Here is a 26,448-nt window from a genome sequence, read left to right as displayed (position 1 = left end):
AGGGCTTAGTTGTGGCATGTGGGATCTAGTTCCCTGACCAGGGATCGAACCTTGGGCCCCCTGCATTGGGAGCATGGAGTCTTAGCCACTGGACCACCGGGGAAGTCTCTAAAATGTTCGAATCTTTCAACACAGCAATTCCACTTCTAGGTATTTATGCAAAAGAAAAAATCATGAATTACATAAAGATTCAGCTACAAAAATATTCAATATCAAGTTAGCTGTTTATAACATGGAAAAATTAGAAAACACTTAACTATTCAACATTTAGTTAATGTGGACTATGGTGTATTCACACAATGGAATGTGTGTATTCATTTAAAATTATATTGTAGAAGAATACTTAATAACATGAGTGAACATCTATGTTGTATTGCCAAGTGACAAAAAGCAATTTTCAAAACAATTGAAAATTGTTTCAAAGCAAAGTTTTTCACGTACATACATACAGACAAACAGGTCCCAGAATGTTAATATTTACCTCTTGTCTGGGAGGGTAGGCTTATGGATAATTTTGTGACCATTTTATATTTTTCTTTTAAATTGTACAAAATGATCATGAACTACTTGTTCACAGGCCAATGAAAGCTTTTCAAAACAGAAGCTGCTAGAACACAGTCAGCCAACCTAGAACCCGGTGGATGGTGTGGCCACAGCCACCAGTATAATCTGCAGGAATGAATCCTCCCTATGCCATTCGGTGGTGTATCCCACCATCCGAAGTGGGCCAGTCCTAAATGCAAACCCATCTCTCTCACTGGCCAGAGCCCTTCTCCCTGGGAAATGGGCAGCAAAGACCTTATAATCTTCCCTTTTCTACAAACTCTCAAGACAGTAGGGGTGGAACAGGGGAGAGCACGGGGGGCCAGAGGGCAGCACAAAGGTGGAACGTACCTTCTATTTCTCCTCCAGAGGCAGAGATTTTCGACATACTCAGGTAGTTGGTGGCCACAATGTCGTTGTGCGTAAGGCGGTCCCTAGAGCAAAGGGGCAGAAAGGGCGTGAACAGGGGAGGGGGATCGCAGGCCACAGCCCACCCAGGAAGGAAACGACCTCGGTTATACATCATTAGGGGTCCCAGTCTTCACACGGGGTATGTTATGGAGGCCTAGTAATCCTAGGCAAGAAAGTGTCACTCAAGACTCCTCTAGGGGGGACCCAGTCCATCCCCCCCACCATCAGCATCCCATCGGCCATGCTGGAGGTCTGCGGGCACAGCTGCAGGTTGAAAGGGAGGAGACCTGAGGCAGGAGGCAGGGCGGGGGAGCAGGAGGCCGCTCAGGGAGCCAGACCCCCAGGCCCAGGGAGAGCAAGGCTCTAGGAGCCAAGACATACCCGGACCAAGGAGAAAACCAGATGACCAGGAAGAAACAACCTCCAAGGCCACAGTCTTAATTAGCTTATGGTAGCTCTTTTTTGTATCTGATTCTGTATGTGACAAAGCACTTTTAAACCCCCTTATCTCCAAGGATTCTCCCAGCAGCCTTGAGGAACAGGTACTCTTACTAATATCTCTTTTGCATGGATGAAGAAACTGAGGCTCAGAGCCAGAAGGTCCTTGCCCGAGGTCAGCCTGGGAGGGAGGGGCAGAGCCAGAACCGAAACCCTGGTGTCCAGACTCCAGGTCCAGTGCTCGCACCGTGGCCCACGCGGCTTCTGTCTACAATACGGGGCCTGTCCTGCCTCCCAGAAGGCGGCCTCTCCCCTCCCCAGCCAGCATAGGGGACTATGGGGAGAAGCTTGAGGACTGACTGTCTTGTGCAGACCCTTCCTCTGCGCCCCACACCTGCCCCCCTAACAATCATATACAGTAATAGTCAGCATTTACTGGACTCCTGAGAGCCAAGCAGTGTGCTAACCCCGTCACGTGACTTGGCTCATTTAATCCTCATGTTGGCCCTGAGGCAGGTTCTGCAATTAGCCCCAATTTCAGATGAAGAAGCTGAGGTAGGCAGGTTGGCAAAGCTGGGATTTGAGCAGAATATGCCTGACATGGAAACCAGAGCTATGCTTGCAACGACCTGCTGCTTCCTTGCCAGGCTAGACCTAGAGTTCTCAATCCAGTGATTCTGACCCCAGGACATCTGGCAACGTCTGGAAACATTTTTGATGTGGAGGGGAGTGGTAGAGAGAGGCCATGGTTACAGCCAAACATCCTACAGTGCACAGGACAGTCACCCACTGCAAAGACTTTTCCGGTCCAAAACGTCACAGTGCTGAGACTGAGGAACGCTGGATGGGGCAGGATCTATCTCCTTCCAGAAGGTTCCCCACGTGCCTCTTCCCTCCTCTCGGGGCCCAGCAGGCCCTCTCTCCCTGCTGTGCATCCTTTGGCCACAGGAGGCTTCAGGAGATGACACCCACACGCCCCATTGTGAAAGACCCGCCTGGGCATGGCAATTTCATTTTCCTTTTAAATCTTAAAGCCATGAGATACCAGATCTCTGCTGCTCCCTTCCTTTCTCTCTGTATTTCCCAGGGAGGTGATCAAGCTTTAAAGTTTTCTCTCAGGGCGGGGGCTACATTAGGAAGAGTGAATTGCCAGCACAGATCTGTATCCCTTTTCCTGGTGAATAACGTTAAGATGAACTGGAAAGTAAAAATTCCCTTAAACATTTTACAGTAAGGTTATCAATACCAGATAATTGACAGTTGATGACACTTTTAAACTGCCTTCATGACCAACCCCTAGAAAAGACCAGCCCTTGGAGAGGAATAGGATTTCTCACCTCTGGTCTTACCTGAATCTGGTGAGAAGGGAAAGAGAATGGGAGGAGAGAGATTTTGTGTCAGGTTTTTTTTGCAGGGTAGGGGGTAGTTTGGGGGATTTTGTCTTCTAATGAAAGAAATTCTTTGAGAACTGAATGGAAGATTAAGTTACAGAGAAAAGGCCATATGGACCATATCGTATTTCTAGGATTCAGGTAATAACACAAGTTTATCTGAGTTTTCTGGGAAGAAAGCACTTTTCTGGATAGGAACTTGCAGCAACTGAATGCTTTCTGGCCAAGAGTTGGGTTTTGGGGCTTGGGGTTGCTTTTGGAAAATGCAGCAAGTCTGAAAATAGACTCACAATAAAAATGCCACTTCAGCCTAAACCAGAGAGGCAGCCACCAGATTCGGTAATGTGTTTGGATTGTACAGTATGCCGATGCCTCACTCGGCTCACACGGACTCGGGCGAGGCCGTCCACAACACAGGGGACGCGGCGCCCTTGCGCTCGCACGCCCGCGTGCATCCACTCACACCGCCACGCACAGGCACGCGCCCAGCGCACGCACGCGCGCGCACACGGCGAGGGGAAGGATGGCTCCGTGGGTGTAGAGCACATTGCCCCCAAAGCACCTCCCACGGAGCATACGGGCGGGCAGGGCCCCAGAGGCCTCTCCCTCTTGGCCCCCCTGGCACTCCCTTCCTCTCCTCTAATTCTCCCAAGCTGTCTTCTCTCGGGCTGGGGACCTGGCGCGCACTTTAATGGCTCTGTGGCCTGGGGGTTTGCCCTAGTCTCTCATTATCCTCCTGGCTGGGGGTGCCATGGGCCTGAGACCAAAGGACAACACGCCGGGAACCGCACAGCCAAGACTTTTTGGGGGCAGAGAAAGGACAACTCTCTTTTTTGGGAAAGGCTGATGTAGGGAAGGTCCTGGAGATCGCGCGTGGGGACTCCTAACAGCCGTCGGGCGTGAGAGAAGGCTCAATGCGGAGGGGTCAGCACGGCCCGGTGGTTAAGCGCACGGGCGGAGGGAGCACAGGCTTGTTCGAGCCTGGCCTCGGCTGCTTCCCAACGTCATACAGGGTACTCAGTCTATTCAAACCTACTCCCTCATCTGCAAGGTCGGGCGGTGCCTGGAGTCGAGGTGAGCGTCAGGTGAGACACGCATGTAAAGCGCTCACTGGGAGGAGGACCTGGAGCACACAGACGCTCAGCAAGGGTTAGATACTCATTTTCTAAGATGACCGTGTGACTCTTGCCCACCCCTGCTGCAAGCCGGCAGTGGCATGCCCAGCTCGGGTAACCAGACCCACTTCCCCAGCCTGGAGACCCGTTTCATCCTACCAACACTGTGGGCATCACAGCCCACCCTCCTGGAAGCTTTGCTCTTTCCAGCTTCCATGCCTCTGCTTATGACCCTCTCTTCATTAGAATGCCTTCATCCTGAACTTCCCAAAACCTCACCTCCTCCAGGAAGCCTTCCTGGCCCCTCCTGGCCTCAGGGATCTCTGGTTCCTGGAGCTGTTCCAGCCCCCCCTGGCTGCCCTTGAGCAGGGCTGTAAGCTTCCCAACAGCCCACACCCTCTCCTTCTCTGGCCTCCCCCAAAGGAAACTACCTCACCTGAAACAGACTCTCCCACTTCTTGCAGAATGAACAAAAGGAAACCGAAGGACCAAGTGACCCCTGACAACAGCCACCTCTAAAGATCCCGGGACGCAGAGCTCACCAGTCCATGACACGAATCCTCATTTTCTCACACATGGAGGGAAACTAAGGAGGGAAGAGAGACGGGTTGGGTGGGGTCCTTGTGAAGAAGCGGGCGGGAACTGGGTAGGCTGGGAGCCCAGGCCTCCTGGGGTGGGCTCATGGGGGTGAGGCTCACCATGGCAGGCACCGTGATGCTCTGGTTCCACTGAGGGTTGGCCGTCTTCTCCAGGATCTTGCTGCAGAGCTAGAAGACACAGAGCACAGGTGGATGGAGCTTTGAGGGGACTCTGGGCTCCCTCGGAGACCACCACACCAGCCAGCAGCCATCCTCTGCCATGCTGGCCACGTTTTGGGCTGGGCAGGAGGCCCTGGGGGCCAAGGAGCCTGGTGCAGTGGGCTCAGACACAGGGAATCTTTCTAGAGACAAAGCTCAATGGTAGATCAGACCCAATGGGGCATGGGGTGGAGGGAGTTAGGAGGGATAGATTGTTTGAATGTCACAACCCTTCTTCCTTATCTCGTACCTCTGGCTGGAAATTCTCCTCCCTCACCTCCCATTATGGCCATGACCCTAAATATGGGGCCCTGCGTCCAGACCAGCTTTCCCAGGAGTCCTAGAGTCTGAGGCAATCCCCTTTGCCCATCAGCCCAGATCACCTGCCCTTTTGGAAGACTGCGAACCCAGGAGATTAGAGATGGAGGGAGGAGGAGAGGAAAGGGGGGCTGGAGGGCCAGGGCAGGGGGCCATGCACCTGCATCTGAGAGAGGAAAATGCAGTGAAGACACAAACCTCATAAGCCACAGTCTGCCTCCAATCAGCCCTGCTCATGAGACTGGGCTTTCCACAAACAAGAAACCTAGCAGAGGTGGAAACCAGATCCAATCCAGCGGCTTGTGTGGTCTGCTCTGCCCTGGGCGTCCCCAGGGAGGCACCAGGTCCCTTAGCCAGCCCAGGGCATCCCGTGCCCACACAGGGCAGCAGGTGAAGACTCTGCTTCAGATCCTGGAAGGTGTGTGTGTCCTACACACGGAAAGTGAGCAGCCTTCCTCAGAGCACTTACTGTGGGCCCTGATTGTGTGAAGCATTGACATGCATTTTCTCATCTAATGAGCACCTGACCAGACTGGGGCCTTTGGGCCCTCCATCAAATGAGGTTGTGGCCTCCCTAGGGGCCAGGACTTTGTCTCCATCCCTGATCCACCCAGTACCAGCCCCTGTGCCCACCATCCCCTCCTCCCTGTGAGAAGAGCCCAGGCAAAGTCTGGGGGCAGGGATGGGTACTGGGATTTGGCCCTTGTGTGAGAAAAGAGAGGAGCAAGGAAAGAAGAGCTCCGACAGTCAGACGGAACAAAAGGCAAAGTGGGACACACAGTTCTCAGGAATGGTTACACAAAGGGCTGTAAGGCGCACAGAAAGATGCTTAATCTCCCTCATAATAAAAGGAACAAAATGAATGAGATACGACATCTCATCTATCAGATTCACAAAAATCTCTAAAGCCTGACAGCCCTCTCTTGGCAAGGCAATGGGAAAACTGCACGCTAGGATTTTGCTGGTGGGAAAACAGAACAGCTCAACCCCTCCAAAGGGCCATTGGCCACTATCGTTCAAAATTACAAATGCAAATGCCCTCTGACCTACCAGTCCTACCTCTAGAAAGTATCCTACAGAAAGACTTGCACGTGTGCAGAATAACACGTGTACGAGGTTATCCACGGCAGCCTGGCTCCAACTAGGGAGGACGTGGAACAACCCACGTGTCCACCAACAGAGGACAGATTAGATAAAGTGTGATCCATCCACAGAATGGAGCACTGCGTAGCCCTAGAAGAATGAAAGAGCTCTGTGATAGGAAACAACTTCCAAGTTATATTATTAAGTGAAAAAAGCAAGGTGCAGAACAGTGAGTGTCATGTGCAACTGTTTGTGTTAAAAAGGTAAAAGGTAAGAATTTATGGTCAGATGTGTGCAGCATAGGCATAATTAAGCCAGAATGATGCAAAATGATGGATGCATAAATGTATATGGTGGGCATAATAAATGTATTACCTAATTCAAAACTTAGATGAACAAAAGTTTAAAATAGGAAGGAAAGAAGGAAGGGAGGGAGGGAGGGAGGGAGGGAGGGAAGACTCGTTAATCAGACACAGCTGAGAGACCCTGGCAGCATCACTCAGCTCCCTGGACAAGAAGGCACAGGTTGTCCCCACCCTCCCCCAGCCCTGCCCCAGGCAGTCCAAGGCCTCCCCAGCAATCACTTCCTCCGGGCTGCCCTTGGAGGCTCCCCGTGAGAGGGCCACCAAGATGTGGGTGGGATTAAAATGTATGTTATATCATCTCGTGGAATATTATGCAGCCATCAAAAAATTGATTTCAAAGACTATTTAATAACCTAAGGAAATGTTAGGTGATAAAAGCACTTTACCAAACCACACATATACAGTGGATTCTCATTACTGGTGGTAGTTACACATTCTAACTACACATCGTAAGTCACCAAGAACATGAGCTGATGAACACTGAAGCATTGCTCCTAAGAGAAATACAGGGTTCGGTTCCTGCAAGCCTCTGTCACAACAGTTTTTTGTCAACTCACCAATAACCTTGTTTTATGTGTGTTTCTGTTTCAAAACACCGTTTTTTTATTATATATTGTGGATTCATTAACATTGAACTCACAGCCAATAGCACTCTCACTCATGCCTGAATGAAGCTTACCTAATATATAGTTTCCCCATAAGGCACGTCACAGCCTTCTTACACAGGGAAATACTAGACAGCATTTCAGCACAACACTCGGGAGCCATTGTAAACACTGAAATCACCAGCAAAAAGCACAAAAAATGCAAAAAGCATGACACTAAATAGACCAGGAAAAGGACACATTTACACCACGAGAGCTGAAACAAGGAGGGAATCACATTGTTTCAGCCCAGCTGGCAACATGCACCTCAGCTGACTCAAATTGTTCACAGCTTTGCAAATGATCACCAAAGCACCTTAAGGATTAATTTGGGGTTACAAATAAATTTTAGCGAGTAGGCAAATTTGCAAATACAGAATCTGTGAATAATGAAGATCAACTGTATTCCGAATCCAATTTTTTTTTCCATTGGGGCAGGGCAGGGCCAGGGTTGGCGGGGGGGATGTGCAACAGAGAGAAGGAGTGAGAGCTACAGGGAGGAAAACATCCTAGCAGGAGATATAAACAAATGTTAATGGTGGGCCTCTCCAAGGTGGTGTGCAGAAATGTGCTTAATTTTTTTCATTTTCCTTGCTTTTCTCTGATTTTTTCATCTTTTTATGATTAATAGGTTTTATTCTTGGAAAATAAAAAAGTTGCTTTAGTCTCCCACTCTGCCCTCCAAGTACCTCCCCTGTCCTTGCCCCATACCATGAAGAAGTGTGATATGTGTGTGTGTGAGTGCGCACACACACAAAACCTATCTCAGTAGCTTGGCCAAATCAGGTATGGTTCACATCTTAGATAACAGTGCCACCAAGTGTCCATTAGAGGAAATGCAAAGAGGGCCAGGCTTGGGTAAGTAGGCACACAGAGGACAAATCCCCAGGGCTTTTCATTTCAGAAAAGGATGAATGAGAAAAAGGGACACACCAGAGACAGAGAGAGGACAGGCAGGATGACACAGGTGATAAAGGTAGCAGAGAGAGTTGGGGGAAGCCATGACGAGGTGGCTGGGGCAGAGAGCAGGGGACACAGAGACCCGGTGACCACCAGAAGATGGAGGGTCTCAACTGCCTCTTTCATAAGCCCCTTCCTTCTAGAGGGAAAATGGAGGGCGCAGCTTCATTCAGGAGCCCAGCCACCAGTCAGCTTTATATAGTCCCTTGCCTGGGCCAGGTCCCCTACCTCTATCACCTTCCCCAGACATCGGCACCTTCCTAGAAAAATCCCCAGGGCCAGCCAAGGGCATCTCAGAACAGAAGCCCTAGAGAGATCAAGGTGCTGGCAGGGACCCAGTAGCAGCTAGGAGCCCCAGAGCTCTGAGACTCAGCTCCAAGGAAAGCTACTGAATCGGAAGGCAGGTCGGTCTTGGTTCTAGCCATCATCACAGCACCCTACCATGTTGGGAATGTGGAATAAAAACAATCTTGAGACATGACTTTCCCATCTGTCAAGCTGGGAAAACTGATCCCGGTCCTTGGAGTAAGTGTCCAGCAGGACTGTCCAGCCAACCTTCCTGCTTCCTTCCTGCCTCCATTCATCCCATCACGGTCCCTCCTAAGGGCATCAGACTCTGAGCCCAAGCCCAAACAAAAACTGCACTTCGGTAAGACCCATAGTGAGCATTTACACCCCAGTGTGAATGAGTTTAAAATTCGTGTTACCTCTCCCACAGACATTTCCCCTGAGACCCTGTCTTAGCCCGGGACGGAGGAACAGCTCAAAGGCGCTCCACTGGCCAACAGCAGGACGGTTCACACAACCAGCACCATAACTGATTTTAACACACTGAATTAATAAAAAGTATTAGGGGCATATTAACACTCAAAAGGGAAGAGGGGAGGGGAAGCTCTTCTTTACAAAAAACACCAGCTAATAAAGAGAGAAGGAATGATAATGAGGGAATCGCCGCTTTGCACCCCAGGTGAATGACTTGTTCAGGCAAGGAGGTCAATGGCTTCGTGGACCATTAGGTAAGAGGTTGCTGGGAAACAGGACATCAGCACACGTCGAGATATCGCCCACAGATAACCTGCAAAGTACAGAGGCGAGCGTGTGCTTTGACAAGGGAGAGATCTGGAGACACCACCTAAACCAAGTAATCAATCATTACCAGTGATGGGACAAGGTGACATTTTGCTTCCTGTTGTGACGCAATACGACGTACGAAACATCACCCGTGATGCGTTCTTGCCCAAACAGTTCATTTGAATGCAATCTGATCTTGAGACCTAACTTCCAGTTTATAGGAAATACAGGGGCCAGAAGAAGTTAAACAACAACAGAAGGAAACAATGGGACAAATCCAGGACATGGACAAACGGCTTGGGCTTTTCAAAAATGCAATGTTGTGGGGTGAGAAAAATGGGAATGATGGAGGTGGGTAAAAGACTGTTACAGAAGAGACTAACACAGAGCGTAAAGTCCAGTTGGATCTTAGATCAAAACAAAATTAAACAGCTCTAAAAGACATTTGGGGGATAATCAGAGAATATTTATATGAGCCAGTATCTGACAAGAGTAGACGATAATTGTTAATTTCCTAGGTGTGATAATGTTATTGTGGTTACAAAGAATTTTCTTTTTCTCAGGAGGGGCATGCTGAAGCCTTTAGGGGCAAAGTGTGCAATTAGGTTTCAAATGACTGGGGGGGGGGGGGGGGGGTATCCATAGAGAGAGAGAGAAAGTAAATGCAGCAAAAGGTTCATAATTGTTTCATCTAAGTGGAGACCATACCAGGGGGTAAGCATTCACTGAACCATTCTTTCAACTTTTCTTTATGTTTTTAAATATTAAAAAAAATAAAGTGTTTCAACAGTGTCTAATATTGATTCACAGTAAAAAATAAAAATTTTAAAAACTAGAAAGATAGGCCCCAAACATAAACTTTGTATGATGCCTTATGGATAATGCTACTTTTTCTGCATTTTTCAAAATTCCTTAATAAATATGTGCATCGATAATAAAAGAAGAAAGAAAAGAAACATAAAACGGGGGGCGGGGAAGAGTGTGGACTTCAGGTAGCAGGCAGAGGAAACAAGCTATCCAAGGCCTTCCTCCCGTTTGTGAAATCACACCTGGGCCTCAGCGATCCGGTCCCTGACCTCAGGGGTCCCTTTGTTGGTGGGATGGGCGGGCAGACCCTACATCTTTCCAAAATGAATCTAAGAAGAGATTAAGTGGAAAAGAACACTGCAAAGTGCTGTGTGAATGGGAGCCCACACGACCTCCATCATCACCCTAGGCTTTTGGCGTTTGTTGTTAAGCTTGTAAACACCTCCCCAACTGTCCTATAACACCTGCGTGTCTCCCTTCCGGCCTCTGCCTCGGGAGCAAAGCAGAGCCGGCTGCACCCGCCCTCCACTCGGCTCTGTTCAAAGCCCTTCTCCTCCGCCCGTTTCCAATTTTCCTGTTAACACCCAAGTCATCCAACTCAACTCGCTGGAGCCTGGCGCTGCGGCCGGCCGGTGGACCTCTGGGCCAGGCCGGCGGGACCCCGGAGGGCGCTACCCCACCCTGCCAGCTCCCTGAGGTTGGCACGAAGCTCAGAGGCGCCTCGTTAGGGTTCCGGGAGCCGGGGTGGAGGCTGCGCCTTCCAGATACGTCATTCTCCTCTATTTCCAGTATTTCCACCAGTCTCTGCTCTGAGGTTACAGAGTAAAAGAAATCGGGCTGTTTCCCCGAAAGTCAGAGGAACATATGCTAACAAACACCGGAATGCAGCGGAAAACGGGCTAAAAAAGGGCCGTGCAATCGGCCGCGCGGAGCCCCGAAGGCCGAACTAGCACATCAGGCCTGTGTGGGTGACGGAAGCTAAACCTTGAACGATGCAACAGACTTGCTGGGGGGAAAGGGCCAGGAAGGACCCCGGAGTGCACAGGCCCGGGCAAAAGCTAGGTGTGACCGCAGGGCAGACGAGAGGTCACACGGGCGACGTGCTGGCTGTGCGGTTTGTACCCGCACGCCCCCCTCCGCACCCCGTCCCCCCCGCCCCCCCAGCGAGACAGTGGGGCTGAAACCCGCTCAGTTCGGCGCTGCTCCAAGCGGGCTGCAGAGCTGCGTCCGCCCAGGAGGGGGCGAGATGTTCCACATTCTCGCAAAGATTGTACAAGCTAATATTGGCCATGGAGATGAGGGGAGAAAGTTCGGCTGGGTGAGAACTGGTCAACCAGGTTATGCGGTTTGAACTTCCTTTTACAGACAGGACTGTGTTTTACACTAAATATACTGGTGGATTTCTATGGGGAGAACCCGGACAAGAGAATGGACCCAAGGCTGTTGTGTTGCCCTGGGGAGAGATGACAGTGACTAGGGGCATAGAGACAGGAAAGGACCTCGGGATTTTTGAAGGCAAGAGCTAGGGGTGGCATGTTTGATGTAGGGAGGTCAAAAAAAAAAGGGCCGAATCAAGGCAGGCCCACATTCTCTGCCTTTGATGGTGGTACCTGATTAGGATGGCGGCTTCTGGAAGTGGGGCGGTTTGGGGCAGCAGATGACTCCTTTAAAGGGCTGGAGGGGCAGAATATAGAGACTTGAAGAGGCATGGGGAGGTCTGTGTCTGAAGAGAGGGGTCAGAGTCAAATACAGCTGTGGATTCCTCTGTGGAGAGGTGACGGCTGAACCCTGGGAGTGGCTGAGGCTTCGAAGGAGAGCCTGGAAAGTGGGCAAAGCCATCCCTAAGGTGGGATAGAGGGAGGGGCCCAGGCAGAAATCAAGAGGGACTGGAGCAACAGCCTGGCCTCTAGGCAGGAAGGAAGAGAGCTACATGATCCCTAGGGCCCCCACCAGTGTGGCTGAAAGGAGTCTGCACAACTCCTGCCACAACTTTTTAAAAATAATCATTATGTTTTCACTGCATTGTTTTTAAGTTTCCCTATCATTGTGCCTTCACATCTGGTTTCCTGACTATTACTTAATTTTCCCCCAAATATTCCTCTATCTATCCACTGTCCATATGTCCTCTCCCTGTCCATCCACACCTATGTGTCTGTCTCAAACACCTGAGCAGACCTGGCCTCATGCGTGTGCATGGCAGCCCCAGAGAGCTGGGCCTGCGTGTCTCACCCCATGTCCCACAATCAGCCCCCCATCCCCGGTGTGCACATGCCTCTGATGGGGGGCACTGCGTGTGCCTCACTCTGTCCTGCACATCCAGTGCCCATCCACAGGGACATCCAGTCATCACCCTCCCACAAATCCTCTCGTTTACTTGCCCCTTACCATCTTCCCCGCAAAGCTGACTTCCACGAAGGGATCCACCAAGTTCTTCTTGTTACTCTCAAAGCCAAAGATCTGCTTCACGTTGTCCATTACGGCATCATCCACTGAGGAGAAAGACATGCTGATCACTGCCCACCCGCTCTCCCATCTTCAAAACCCCCACTTCCCACCTGTCTCCCCACAGTCCTGGGACTCCCTGAGAGAGACGCCATGGACCCCTCAGCTCCTGGGAGAAAGGACCATCTCAGAATAGCAGCTCCTGAGGGCACTGCGCTGCTTCCTTGCCCAGCTCCAAACAGCTGGTTCACTGTCCCCCGCCCCGTTCTCAAAGGCTTTCAGAACAGGTCCGATTGATTGACTGATTAGAAATCTACATCGCTAAGAGCAGTAAATAATCCAGAAAAAGACTGGAAGTTGGGGACTTCCCTGGTGGCACAGTGGTTAAGAATTCACCTGCCAATGCAGGGGACACGGGTTCGATCCCTGGTCCAGGAAGATCACCCATGCCACGGAGCAGCTAAGCCCATGCACCACAGCTACTGAGCCTGTGCTCTAGAGCCCCTGAGCCACAACTACTGAGCCTGTGTGCCACAGCTACTGAAGCCCGTGCACCCAGAGCCCATGCTCCGCAACAAGAGAAGCCACAGCAATAAGCCCGCACACCACAACGAGGAGTAGCCCCCACTCGCCGCAACTAGAGAAAAGCCCACGTGGAGCAACGAAGACCCAATGCAGCCATAAATAAATTAAATAAATAAATAAATAAACTTTTTAAAAAAACTAAAATGAGGTATCACCTCACACCAGTCAGAATGGCCATCATCAAAAAAATCTACAAACAATAAATGCTGGAGAAGGTGTGGAGAAAAGGGAACCCTCTTGCACTGTTGGTGGGAATGTAAATTGATACAGCCACTATGGAGAACAGTATGGAGGTTCCTTAAAAAACTAAAAATAGAACTACCAAGCTATAGTGGGCATAGCAATCCCACTACTGGGCATATACCCTGAGAAAACCATAATTCAAAAAGAGTCATGTACCACAATGTTCACTGAAGCTCTACTTACAACAGCCAGGACATGGAAGCAATGTTAAGTGTCGTCCATCAACAGATGAATGGATAAAGAAGATGTGGCACATATATACAATGGAATATTACCCAGCCATAGAAAGAAACGAAATTGAGTTATTTTTAGTGAGGTGGATGGACCTAGAGACTTTCATACAGAGTGAAGTCAGAAAGAGAAACAAATGCTGTATGCTAACACATATATATGGAATCTAAAAAAAAAAAACATGGTTCTGACGAACCTAGGGGCAGGACAGGACTGAAGACACAGAGAATGGACTTGAGGACACAGGGAGGGGGAAGGGTAGGCTGGGATGAAGTGAGAGAGTAGCACGGACATATATACACTACCAAATGTAAAATAGATAGCTAGTGGGAAGCAGCCGCATAGCACAGGGAGATCAGCTCGGTGCTTTGTGTCCACCTAGAGGGGTGGGATAGGGAGGGTGGGAGGGAGACGCAAGAGGAAGGAGATATGGGAATATATGTATATGTATAGCTGATTCACTTTGTTATACAGCAGAAACTAACACGCCATTGTAAAGCAATTATACTCCAATAAAGATGTTAAAAAACAAAAAAAGAAAAAGAGTAGCCCCCGCTCATCACAACTAGAGAAAGCCTGCTCACAGCAACGAAGACCCAATGCAGCCAAAAATAAATTAATTAAAAAAAAAAAGACTGTAAGTTGTTATAATAATATCCCATTACTGTTGCCTGTTTGACATTTTCCTTTATATATGTACATTAGCACAGTGATTTTCCTGAGGGTAACCAATAAGTCAATTCCGTTTAAAAATATATATATATATATATATATATTTATATATATATTTAATCTATGCTGCTTCAAACCAATATTTTACTGAATTAGCCATATTTTTACATATGTATTTACAGATGATAGATGTGTGTATGTATGTATGTATATATATGTTAGGTATAAATGTACATATGTATATAAATGAGAAACTGAGAGGAGGGGACAGTTAACAATTGTATACTAGCCAATGTCTACATGAATCCAACAGATAACAATTAGCAAATATTTATGTTCTATTTACCCATCTATTTTTCTTTTATTTATATTTAAACAACATTTCAGAGAATTCAACATAATCCCCTTTACCCTGAGCAAAGCAAACATTTCTATTTCCCCAGCCCCCTTTGGAAGCTCACCAGCCTCACTTCTGCATAGTTTCAACCAACAGATGCAGAATGTTCTAAGCCTGTATTTTAATGCCCATTACTTATTTAAAGGCTTTCCCCATGATTTTGGTTCAATTAAGCTTGTGCAGAAGGAACCCATTTATTGGTGTCATTAGTCAAAGCAGAAACCCTCAAGCAGTTAGCTTCATGGAAAACTCGTAAACAGGGACCCAAGTAGTCCCCGACTACTTGTTCTTGTGAACTCTGCTATGGACAGCGCCTGGCTTAATTCTGCTAATGTATGCTCCAAAATAGTGGCTTATAGCCCGCAGCAAGAGAACTACCAGGGAGCATTTTTAAACTACCAGTGTGTAAGCCCCACCCCAAACCAAGTCAATCTGAAACACTGGAGGAAGGGCCCAGGCATCTGCACTTCCTTAAAGCTTCCAGGATGATTTAACTGCAGCCTGGGTTGACACCCACAGCTTTAGAATATTCAGCATAATTCCCCCACATTTATTGAGCACACAGGGTAGGGCTAGTACAGGGTTAGTCACTGTGAGAAATCAGGCAGTGGCCACAATGGCCTTCTTGGGATGATGAGGACATAGCCACAGCTAGGGTGACCCACTGTCCCAGTTTACCAGGGAATGAGGACTTTCTGGGATGTGGGACTTTGGGTGCTAAAACCAGGACAGTCCCAGGCAAACTAGACACCCATGTGTCTCCACTCAGTGGAAACACTGAGCCCTTCTAACAACATTTCAGCAACTGCTTCCCCAGCCCAGGGTCTGCCAGTTTTCAGGCTGGGGCTTCCTAGAGGAGAGAAAGAAAATCAGTGGGATCCAGCCGTGAGCGCGGAACAGAGAGTTGAAATGGTGCTGACTCCGCAGTGAGAGCCAAGAAAATGGGTGCACGGAGTGGCCAAAGAGCCAGTCAAGGCCTAGCGGATGCTGAAACGGAGCCCAGGGGCAGCTAGTACTCTCAAGATTTCTTGCATCTCTGTGACTCCGCCAGCATCAGTATGACTTCTCATTAATTCTGACTGTTTCTCTGTTAAGAACAGTAAAAAGCCTTGGGAAACCTAGAGAGGGTGTGAGGCTTCGCCAGACGGCAGAGCAGAGGGAGAAGTGGGCTGACACGGATCTAGTAGACCCTCGGGGTGAGGAAGCCAGGCCAAGGGGAGGCAGAGAGGGAGCAGGGGACCAGCCCCTCCATCTCCTTCCCCCTGGGAGCTGAGGCAGCCCAACCCAGCGTCCCCCCTCACAGTCACCCAACGAGGGCACCAGACTCACTCTGCGGTAAATCCTCGGCCCTGAAGACCTTCAGGCAGAAGTGCGCTCCGCGGAGGGCCACGCCGGTCGGCCTGAGCAGGTTGCCTTCAATGTCCTCCTTGTCTTCAGAGGGGTCTTTTCTCTCCAGCTACAACACAACCAAATATGATTCCTTAATGTGCCTTCGAGCACAGTGTTTTACCTTCCTTTTCTGAGAGCTCAACCAACCCACTTAAATGGTGCATCTCGGGACTTCCCTGGTGGCGCAGCGGATAAGACCCTGCTGCGCTCCCAATGCAGGGGGCCTGGGTTCGATCCCTGGTCAGAGAACTAGATTCCACATGCATGCTGCAACTAAGAGTTCACATGCTGCAACTAAGGAGCTGGCAAGCCACAACTAAGGAGCCCGCCTGCCGCAACTAAGACCTGGTTGCAACTACATAAATAATTTTTTTTTTAGAAAAAAGTATTCCTCAATCCAAAATTGCACCATTCAGGTCATGTTTATAAATAAATAAATGGTGCATCTTGAAGAAAGGCAGATCTCGCCCTGCCACTTCCTAGCCTGTGATCTCTGACAGGTTCCTTACCCTGAGACTCTGCTTCCTCATCTGGACAATGGAGACAATGACACTGACCTCCCGGGCTGTGGGAGGATCAACTTCAATAACGTGTAAATGCACGTGGCACACCGGCAGGCACTCAAGAACTGCAGTCTCCTTCCCATTCCACCCATCAAAAAATAGCACAGAGGTGACAGAGGTCTAGGCCAGCCACTGTCTTCAATAACGTCTGTTCATTCACCCAGCAAGTATCTATCGAGTGACTACTAAGTGTCAGCATCACGCTGAGGGACGAGGGCTGCCACAGTGAACAAGATGGACAGAGGTCCTGCCCCCGTGGTTCTCACCTTTCACAGGGAAAGCAGACCTTTAAGCAAATGAATGTGACAGCATGTGCTGAGTATTATGATTAGAACAGTAATAATAAAAATAATATTTACTGATTGTATACACTCTCTCATTTAATCCTGACAGCAACCCCCATGAGCGGTGGGTCTCAAATGTGGCTATACATTAGAAACTGGAGAATCAGTGACTTCTAGACCACTGCTATACCTTCCAACTAAAATGCAGATTCTGGTTCAACAGGTCTGGGGTGGAGCCCAAGACTCTGTATTTTAACAAATGCCCAGACGACGCCAATGCGGTGGGGTGCAAGGCCCTGGGATACCCCACTTTACAGATAAGCTAGATGAGGGTTAACGTAGGCTGGATGCAGAACCAGTGGGTTTAGAAAGAACAGAGCAAGGGGGCTTGTAACTATATTGAGGGGAGGGCAGGTATAGTGTTGGTGATGTGCCAGCTTGGAGACCTGGATGGTGGGATCCAGGCAGGGGCAGAAACTCATGCAGAGTGAGGGCTAACTTGGCAGTTTGAGGAACAAAAGATCCACGTGCTGCACTTGGGCAAGGGGGTGGCAGAAGGATAGGAGAGAGGTGGCTTCAGGCCATGCCCAGCAGCTCACTCCTTGGAAAGCTGCCTGGACTATCCTCACTCAGTCCACAGGTAGAAACCTGCTTCAGAATCTTTGCAGCAAAATTCTCCATCCCAGAATGCCTCATGTCACACAAGTGCTTGTGAAGGAATTAGTTCTGCACTGCTTTTCCTCAGCTCACATCTGAAGAAAATGATCACCTCCTCTGCTTTCAGTCATCATCCTTAACACTGCTCATTCCCTTAGACAACAAGCACTGATTGAGCACCTACTGTGCACAAGACCTGTACTAGGCAAGAGGGGAGATAAAACAGTTCATATCTATTATACTGTCGCTGACCTCAAGAAACTCAGTCTCAGTGACAAAGATGGACACATTAACTGAACTAACAAAACATGGGGCGGTGACCGAAAGGAAAGACCAATCAGTTTCCCTGGAAGACAAGGCAGGCTTCATGGAGGAAGTAGCATCTGAATTGGGTCTTGAGGAACAAAGTGGTTTTTGGTAGGCAGAGAAAGCATCCCATCGGGTGAAAAGGCAGGGAGAAGGATGGAAGTAGATTCTGGAAAGGGTCACATTGTCTGGTGTGGCCACAGTACGGAGTCCGTGGAAGTATGTCCCGGCAAGTGGCACTGCAAAATCAGCCTGAGGCCAAATGTTCATGGCCTTGAATGTCATGCTAAGGATCCTGGACTTCATCCTGTAAGTAACTGGGGGGCAGGGTGGGTCTCCGGCAGTTTTTTAAGAGGAGATTCACATGATTGTATCTGAGTTTAAAGAAGATGGTTTTGGTGGTAATGTGGGGTTAATTGGAGTTACAGCAGCTGAACCTACATCTTCATTCACATAGAGGCCCAGGTAAGATATGACGGGAGCCTGACCTTGAACTCTGGTCTTGGGATGAGAGAGAGGAGAGGCATGCACTGAGGTTGTCATGCCAACAAGACTGGCCAACTGTGTGCGTGTGGACTGACAGATGTGGGACTGAAGGATGAGGAAAGACGCTCTGGCCTGGGGAACTAAGTGTATGATGAGTGCCATTTCCCAAGATGTCACCTAACACAGGATGGGAATCAGGTATGAGGAGTGGGCAGTGAATGATACTGGGTTTCTATATGTGAAGTTAAAGGGGCCTAAGGAACATGTTCATGTGCTTTGGTACAGGCAACTGAAACTGAGCGTCTGGAGCTCTGAAGATGCAGGCTGGAGATGAGCGACTTAGGAGCCTCAGGTAGACGGAGACAGGCTCCTCCATAGACAGATAGATGCACTGCAAAATCAGACTGAGGCCAGATGTTCGTGGGCCTTGAATGTCACGTCAAAGGCAGAGCAAAGATGCAGGCAGCAGAATTTTGTCAAGCCACTGAATGTGAAGGATCCATTCCAAAAAAAAAAAAAAAAGGAAAAGAATGAGGGGAGTCATGGATGCCGACGGAGAAGAGAGTTTCAAATAAGACGTGAGCTCCAGAATCAAACGCTGTGGAGCAACAGAGCAGATTAATGAGAGAAGAGCTCCTGGGGCTTTGCGATGGATGACCTTAGGCCAGTGGTTCAGGGAAGGAGGCAGTGGGAAGCACGCTGAAGGGGTGAAGGAGTGAGCAGGTGGCAAAGGACTGGTGAAGAGGGACACAGGGTACTCTCAAGAACTTGGTGACCTTGGTGATGGCTGAAAGGAAGATGAAAGCAGCTTGGAGGGGAGGGGTGGGGAGAAATGGTGAAGGCAAGGGTGTTTTGAGATTGGGAAATCTGGAGTCCGGCACAGACCAGAGGGCAGGAGCCAGAGAAGGGACAGGAAGAACAAGACGGGGTGGTATGGAGGACATGAGCACATGCAAAGGAGACGGGGAGTGGGGAAGGGAGGGAAGATGAAGGAAGATGGGGGGTGCGCTGATGACTCAGGGAGCTTCAAGCACTCACATCACTCCCACTGTGCGGCTCTGTCTCTCTACGGGGGACCGAGGCTGGAGCTTAAGACCAGGAGGTTGTTTTGTTTTGTTTTGTTTAAGTTTTTTTGGCTGTGCCACGTGGCTTGGAGGATCTCAGTTTCCCTGACCAGGGATCGAACCCGTGCCCTCGGCAGTGAAAGCGCAGAGTCCCAACCACTGGACCGCCAGGGAATTCCTGACCAGAATTTTGGAAACGGCCACTGTGGAGGATGGGATAAGGAGTAAACCTCACCCAAGTAAAGGAAGACATTGACAGCAACTCCAGGTGACTTTTGCTCCCAAAGCTGACCAAGGAGTGGTGCGGACAGCATGTCGTGGGGAGGGTGGGGGCCACGAGGTGTGGCAGCAGAGCCCAGAAGCTAGTGAGCACAGAGTGAGAGTGCGGATCGGGGATGGGGGCCAGGCTTCAGGAGGGAGTTGATGGGCTGGGAAACTGAGAGGGGTCAGCGCTGTAACCTCAGTGAGGAAGAACTGCCATTCACTGAGGGTGAGGGAGGAAAAGAGGCAGGAAGAAACTGGTGGGGAGAGCAATTTCCAAGCTCAGGGTCTGAAAGGAAGTAAGATCAGACGTTGATGGCTCATCAGCAAGGACACGTCAGACCTCAGAACAATGGCAAAGATGGGAATCTGCCAGCAAGGACCCTCCTGCACCAGCTCTCCCTGTGCCAGGGGTAGGTAACAGCCCAGAAGACCAGGGGAAATAACCAGTGAGGCAGGCTTCAGAGAAGAAGGCAATCTACAAGCGATAAATGCCAGAGAGGGTGTGGAGAAAAGGGAACCCTCCTATACTGCTGGTGGGAATGTAAATTGGTGCAGGCACTATGGAGAACAGTACGGAGGTTCCTTAAAAAACTACAAATAGAACTACTATATGATCCAGCAATCCCACTCCTGGGCATATATCCAGAGAAAACCATAATTCGAAAGGATACATGCACCCCAATGTTCATTGCAGCACTATTTACAATAGCCAGGACGTGGAAGCAACCTAAATGTCCATCAACAGAGGAATGGATAAAGAAGATGTGGTACATATATACAATGGAATATTACTCAGCCATAAAAAAGAATGAAATAATGCCATCTGCAGCAACATGGATGGACTTAGAGATTGTTATACTGAGTGAAGTAAGTCAGACAGAGAAGGACAAATATATGATATCGCTTATATGTGAAATCTTAAAAAATGGTACAAATGAACCTATTTACAAAACAGAAATAGAGTCACAGATGTAGAAAACAAACTTAGGTTACCAAGGGGGGGGGGTGTATAAATTGGGAGATTGGGTTTGACATATACACACTGCTATATATAACATAGATAACTAATAAGAACCCACTGTATAGCACAGGGAACTCTACTCAGTACTCTGTAATGACCTATGTGGGAACAGAATCTAAAAAAGAGTAGATATATGTACATTTATAAGTGATTCACTTTGCTGCACAGCAGAAACTAACACAACATTGAAAGCCACAAAGAGCTGAAGCGGAGAACAGGGGCTTCCCTCTGAGTTGGTCTCAAGAAAAGTGGTTTCATCCAGGAAAAACAAGGGTCTGATCAATGGGAAGAAGAGGAAAGAGTGTCTTAGGAAAGGGTAATAGATTCAGAGAGTCCACGTAGAAGGAAAAGGAGCAGGAAAGCACAATGTCTGCCTGGGCTACAGAGGGACACGGGATGAGAGATCAGGGGAGGTGCCCTTGGGTGGGGCTGGTCCACCTGAGCTCCACTGGCCCCTGCACGGCACCCGGGGTTCTCCTTCCCCTAACCCTTTGCACAGTGGCTTCTTGAGCTCTCGTCAGCAGCCAGAGCTCTCGTCCTTAAGAGCCTCATGGAACTTGCCCTCCGCCTCCATGATCACACGCGGCTTTTCCTGGGGATTCCACCTCCCCAGCCCTCCTGGAGACCCACCTTCCCCACTCCTGCCTCTCCCACTCCTCCTGGCTCACCCTGCCTTGATGATCTCAGTATCTGACTCAACGTTTGCGTGTTTGATTTCCGATTCTCCCATGAGATAATCAACATCCACGTGGACAAGTCATTCACCAACACAGTCCCTTGTCCTCCACCAGCAGCATCTTTTTTTTTTTTTTTTTTTTTTGCGGTACACGGGTCTCTCACTGTTGTGGTCTCTCCCGTTGCAGAGCACAGGCTCCGGACGCGCAGGCTCAGCAGCCATGGCTTACGGGCCCAGCCGCTCCGCAGCATGTGGGATCTTCCCGGACCGGGGCTCAAACCCGTGTCCCCTGCATTGGCAGGCGGACCCTCAACCACTGTGCCACCAGGGAAGCCCCAACCAGCAGCATCTTAATCCCCCTCCCCTGCAGCTGCTAGAGGGATGGCCATATCTCAAACCTCCAGCCACTAAGAACCAATCCTCTAGGAAGACCTTGACCTTGAGACCCTTCTCTAAAGACAGACTTCAACCTATCCACCTCCTCCAACCCCCCTCACACCAAGTGAGGCACCCAACACAGAGCTTGGCACACAGCAGGCACTCAATAAATGTGTGTTCCCTAACCCTTCCCTCTTCTTTGTCCTCCTCATCAGCTCTATGCCCAGTCCTCTTGCATCCGCCCTGCCAGGCTCATCAGCTACCTCAGTCCTGTGCCTCCACCACACCTGCCTTGTCCACACCTGACAGCACCTCCATCTTACCCCTCTCCTGCTTCCAGGCCACTGAGTATTATGAGGTCACTCTCCCATAAAGCCTCCAGCCCAGAGTGTCTGCTCAGAAATCCTTCTGTCTTGTGGTGTGTGTGCATACACATACACACACACACACACACACACACACACACACACACACGGAATATTACTCAACCATCAAAAAAGAATGAAATAATGCCATTTGCAGCAACATGGATGGACCCAGAGATTATCATACTAAGTGAAGTAAGTCAGACCAAAGAAGATGAATGTCATATGATACCGCTTATATGTGGAATATAAAAGAAAATGATACAAATGAACTCATTTACAAAACAGAAATAGACTCACAGACACAGAAAACAAACTTACAGTTACCAATATAAATGAATAAATAAATAAACAAAATTTTTTTAAATAAAAAAAGAAATCCTTCTGTCTGTATCTAATTAACCCCTTGTTCCTCAACAACTGTTCCAAACCTTCTCTCCTCTCCCCAGACATACAGAGATGCTGATACTTCCCCAACTCTGAAAGCCTTTCTCATTCTTACCACCTCCAACTTATAACTTTACTTACTGACCATAAAGATGACAATGATATATTCTTAGGTGATAAAATTCAGACTACAATACATTACAGAGTGAGTGATCTCACTTTTGCACCAAAAAAAAAAGAAAAATATACATGTATATCCTTCTGGGAGAATATGCAAGAAGGTATTAATGACGGTTCTCTCTGATGGGTAGAATTATGAGTGATTCAATTTTTATTTATGCTTTTCCACATGTTCTACATTTCTCATAATTGCCGTGTATTCTTTTAAATCAGAAAAACTAAAGTTGTTTTTTTGTTTCTTCATTTGGTGCCTCCAAGGCCAGGCGGAGGTGCTGTGAGGGGGACGAGGAAATGTACTCACGGGGGCTTCGTCTCCAGGCCCCAGCACACAAAGGCTCACTTTCAGGTAGCCTCTGGCCCCAGCAGAGAAATCATCCAGGTCCGAAAGCAGCAGCCACTTCCTGAGATAAGCATGTCCTAAGAGAGACAACACCCTTGGTGATCCCAGAATTGGAAGGACACAAGTCTGCAACCACCTCTGGGAGCCCCGGGTGGACTCCATTGGATGAGATGAAGGACTCATCTACCCAGACATGGGGGAAGGACTCAAATTCTAGAACAAAATGTACCTTGAGTGTTCATTTGGGTCCAAGTGAGAAATGTTAACAGAAGCCCCTATCATAGGCTGCCAAAGCCAGACCCCCAGCCATTTTCCTCCCCTTCAGGAAGTGACCAGACCACAGCAGAGACCAGGGTGTAGAGAAATCCTAGACTTGGTATCCAAATGACCCGTCCTGTCTGGAGGCACCCCAGTCCCCAGCAACCCGTGCTTGGGCCTTCCAGATTTAGCCCTCCAGCTGGGCCAGCTGAGACCCACGTGAGGGTCCAATCTTCCTGGGGCCTGTTTTACCCAGAAGATGAAAGCCTGTCCTCTCTTCATTCCTGCAGCCTCACCTCCAAGATCAAACCCCACCTCTAAATTCTAAAATCTCCTAGAAGGAAAGATGAGTATCCCAAATGGGTGCCCCATGCAGCCTCCGGAACCCAAATGCAAGGACCTGCCCAAGGGGAGGAGAGGGTGACTCACGGGGCTCTCGGTAGATGCTGCCCACGTCCATCTGAAATCAAACAGAAGGAGGCACACGTCACACTCTTGTCCCCAGAGTGTTAAAGTATGATGCATGATACCAACCCATTAAAAATCCTGTTCTGAAGAACATTTGGAGACATGGGGAAATGTTCATCTTCTGATATCACATGGAAAGAAAGTGGAATACATTTTGATGGAAGTTTGGTAAAGTATATCTACGCATAGAAAAGACAGAGCAAAGGAAACACACCGAACGGTAACTGTACTACCTCTGGGTGGTAGATTTGGGTGATTTTTATTTTATTTTTATTCTTTCCTATATTTTATAATTTTCCATTTAAAAAATCACAGATTAGTCAGATGTTGATGGTAGGAGAGGTTATGCATGTGTTAGGGGAGGGGGTATGTGGGAACTGTACTTTCCACTCAGTCTTGCTATGAACCTAAAATTGCTCTCAAAAACTACAAAGTTTATGGGCTTCCCTGGTGGCGCAGTGGTTGAGGGTCCGCCTGCCGATGCAGGGGACACGGGTTCGTGCCCCGGTCTGGGAAGATCCCACATGCCGCGGAGCGGCTGGGCCCGTGAGCCATGGCCACTGGGCCTGCGTGTCCAGAGCCTGTGCTCCGCAACGGGAGAGGCCATGACAGTGAGAGGCCCGTGTACTGAAAAAAAAAAAAAACTACAAAGTTTTTTAAAATCATGGATTACTTTTAAAATTAGAAAAAAGAATACTTTTTTAACCTAACCCTTGGGTTCTTATAACAAGATTAAAGACTCAAAACATAAGATCCTGTAACATAAGTGTTACAGAATGACTCCAGCACAAGCCCATTCTTTTAAAGAAACTGCTTCTCCAGAAAAACAGACTCCGTTTTCTATCTTGTGACTACTTCTTGGAGAAGGGGCCACATTTTATTTGGATAGCAAGAGGAAGGTCAAATAAACCTGTGCCTTTTCTTTCCATTTGATAAATGCTTATGGATTCAAAATGAGAAAATCAACAAAATGACATTAAAATACCATTCGTGAAGGTCTCCATTACTAGTTGCCTTTACACTATGTAATCTGTTAAAACCATCCTATGCCGTTGGTTCAAGGCCCTCTACAGTGGACTGTTCACTTCTGCACGTCTGGGACAAATGAGGGGGCAGGCTCCCCCGCTCCCTCCACTGCGCCCCACCCCACTCCACCCCATCCCCATGGACTCCACATCTGGACCCCACTCCCAACCCAGGTGAGCCCAGGGCACAGAACGCTGGTGTCACGCTGGCCCGAGATTGTCAGAATTACAGGGAGGGCTGCCTAAACTCAGGTCCCACGCTGTCTTTCCAAGATGTAAGGACAAATGCGAATTTAAAAAAGAAGCTGAATCCTCCCTGTTGGAAACAAGGCGAGAGATTTCCCTCTCCTCTCTTTTTGTCAGAATATTTTAATGTAAGTACTTTCTCCATCTCTTTGAAATGTACCTTTGTAGAAACCAAATAAGCCTTTCGTCAGCTTTATGATTCAGGAGTGCCTTTCTCCAGGCTCTCCCATCTCTGGGAAAGGGAAGGACCTACCTTAACCGAATTGTAAATCTACCCCCCATCATAAAAATGTGAGCTTGTTTTCTGTCTTTTCTTGTAGATAGAGTCAATTAGCAAACACAGATGGTCACCCCAATTACTAGGTAGATTTAGGATGAACTATGTGTGACTGAGGGTACTATCCAGGCCGCTAACTCGAGCACTAGTTATTGTTTAGTTATTGTTTATCTTGAGAACATATATGGAAAGGGTTGTGTCTGCTTGGCTCTATACAAGATTACTTTCTGTCTTTGCAATCTCTTAGCGGATGGCCCATGATAGCATCATATTCTGGTTTAATGCTTATCCAATAACAAAAGTGCTTTATTTCTCTACCTTTGTGGAGAGGATTTCTGGATTAGGAGAAGATATCGTTTTGTTTTTTTCATTACATTTTCCCCAACACAGACCAAGACAGACAGGATCTCTGGAGCACCAACCCTGCCCGTCATCCACAGAGCTTCCATTAACATGGATAAACAAGAACTGATTGCTTTCAAAGAAAATAAACCATTACCCGGAACTCCCCAATGAGAGCATCTGTCCGGAGGGAACAGGAGTCCACCACCTGGAAGGAAAGACAAATTCAAACTCTCATTCACTAGCAAAGGTTGACCCAGACAGGAACCAACCGAACGGCTCTTCTCTCCCAAAAGATAACAGCCCACACTCCAATAGCACTTGCTCTATCCCAGAGATTGTTCCAAGCAATGTTTAACCCTCACAAGAACCCCATGGGTAGGTACTATCATTATCCCCATTCTACAGATGAAGAAATAGAGGCACAGAGAGATCATTTGTACAGAATCACACAACCCCTACACGGTATAGGCAGGACCAGAATCCAGACAGTTTGGCTTCAGAGCCCACACTTTTAACTGCTAAACTATACTGCCTTTAAAAGGAAATGGGGAAAAAAAAGAGCTGAGGTCCAGAGAAAGAAAATCTTGTCAGAAGCAGGCATATAGACAAACAAAACAAGATGAAAATCAAAGATCCACTGCAAGAATTAGTTCAGGACCCTGGCCTAAGGCACCTGACCCTGAACAGCAGGGACTCTGCACTCGGCTGCCGCTTGCATCTGAGCTCAGAAGACAACCCTGTGAGCACGGGGGCGAGGCTGTGAGCTGCTCGCCGTCATCCAGGCTCGGGTGGGGGGTGGGTGCCTCACCCACACACACTCACACTCACACTCACACATACTCACACATGCACGCTGAGCCCACAGAGGGCCTTCGGGGGCTGCCACGTACCGTGATGAAGATGGGTTCGTCGAACAGCTCCGCGGGAGAGTCAAACACATTGAAGAAAAGAGTCTG

At 48.7% G+C, this 26,448-nt stretch overlaps 1 protein-coding gene across 26 annotated transcripts in view; it reads right to left on the bottom strand.

The window, feature by feature from the left end:
- DYSF (dysferlin) overlaps window positions 1-26,448 on the bottom strand; it is a 223,145-nt gene that overhangs the window by 137,795 nt on the left and 58,902 nt on the right. For all 26 annotated transcript variants that reach the window (XM_027131963.1, XM_027131965.1, XM_027131977.1 and 23 more), the window contains 9 exons: window positions 26,383-26,445; window positions 25,647-25,697; window positions 23,561-23,591; window positions 22,835-22,950; window positions 15,843-15,969; window positions 12,329-12,432; window positions 4,597-4,665; window positions 4,441-4,484; window positions 895-977 (listed from right to left, as the gene is read on the bottom strand). In XM_027131963.1, coding sequence (XP_026987764.1) covers window positions 895-977; window positions 4,441-4,484; window positions 4,597-4,665; window positions 12,329-12,432; window positions 15,843-15,969; window positions 22,835-22,950; window positions 23,561-23,591; window positions 25,647-25,697; window positions 26,383-26,445 — 688 coding nt within the window. The remainder of the gene's footprint in view (window positions 1-894; window positions 978-4,440; window positions 4,485-4,596; window positions 4,666-12,328; window positions 12,433-15,842; window positions 15,970-22,834; window positions 22,951-23,560; window positions 23,592-25,646; window positions 25,698-26,382; window positions 26,446-26,448) is intronic.

This window comes from Aethalodelphis obliquidens, unplaced genomic scaffold (genome assembly GCF_003676395.1).
Source record: "Aethalodelphis obliquidens isolate GAN/ISIS:26980383/991018 unplaced genomic scaffold, ASM367639v1 scaffold40, whole genome shotgun sequence".
NCBI classification, from domain to species: domain Eukaryota; kingdom Metazoa; phylum Chordata; class Mammalia; order Artiodactyla; family Delphinidae; genus Aethalodelphis; species Aethalodelphis obliquidens.
Note: the sequence above shows the minus strand (reverse complement) of the source record. Positions and strands in the feature narration are given on the sequence as shown.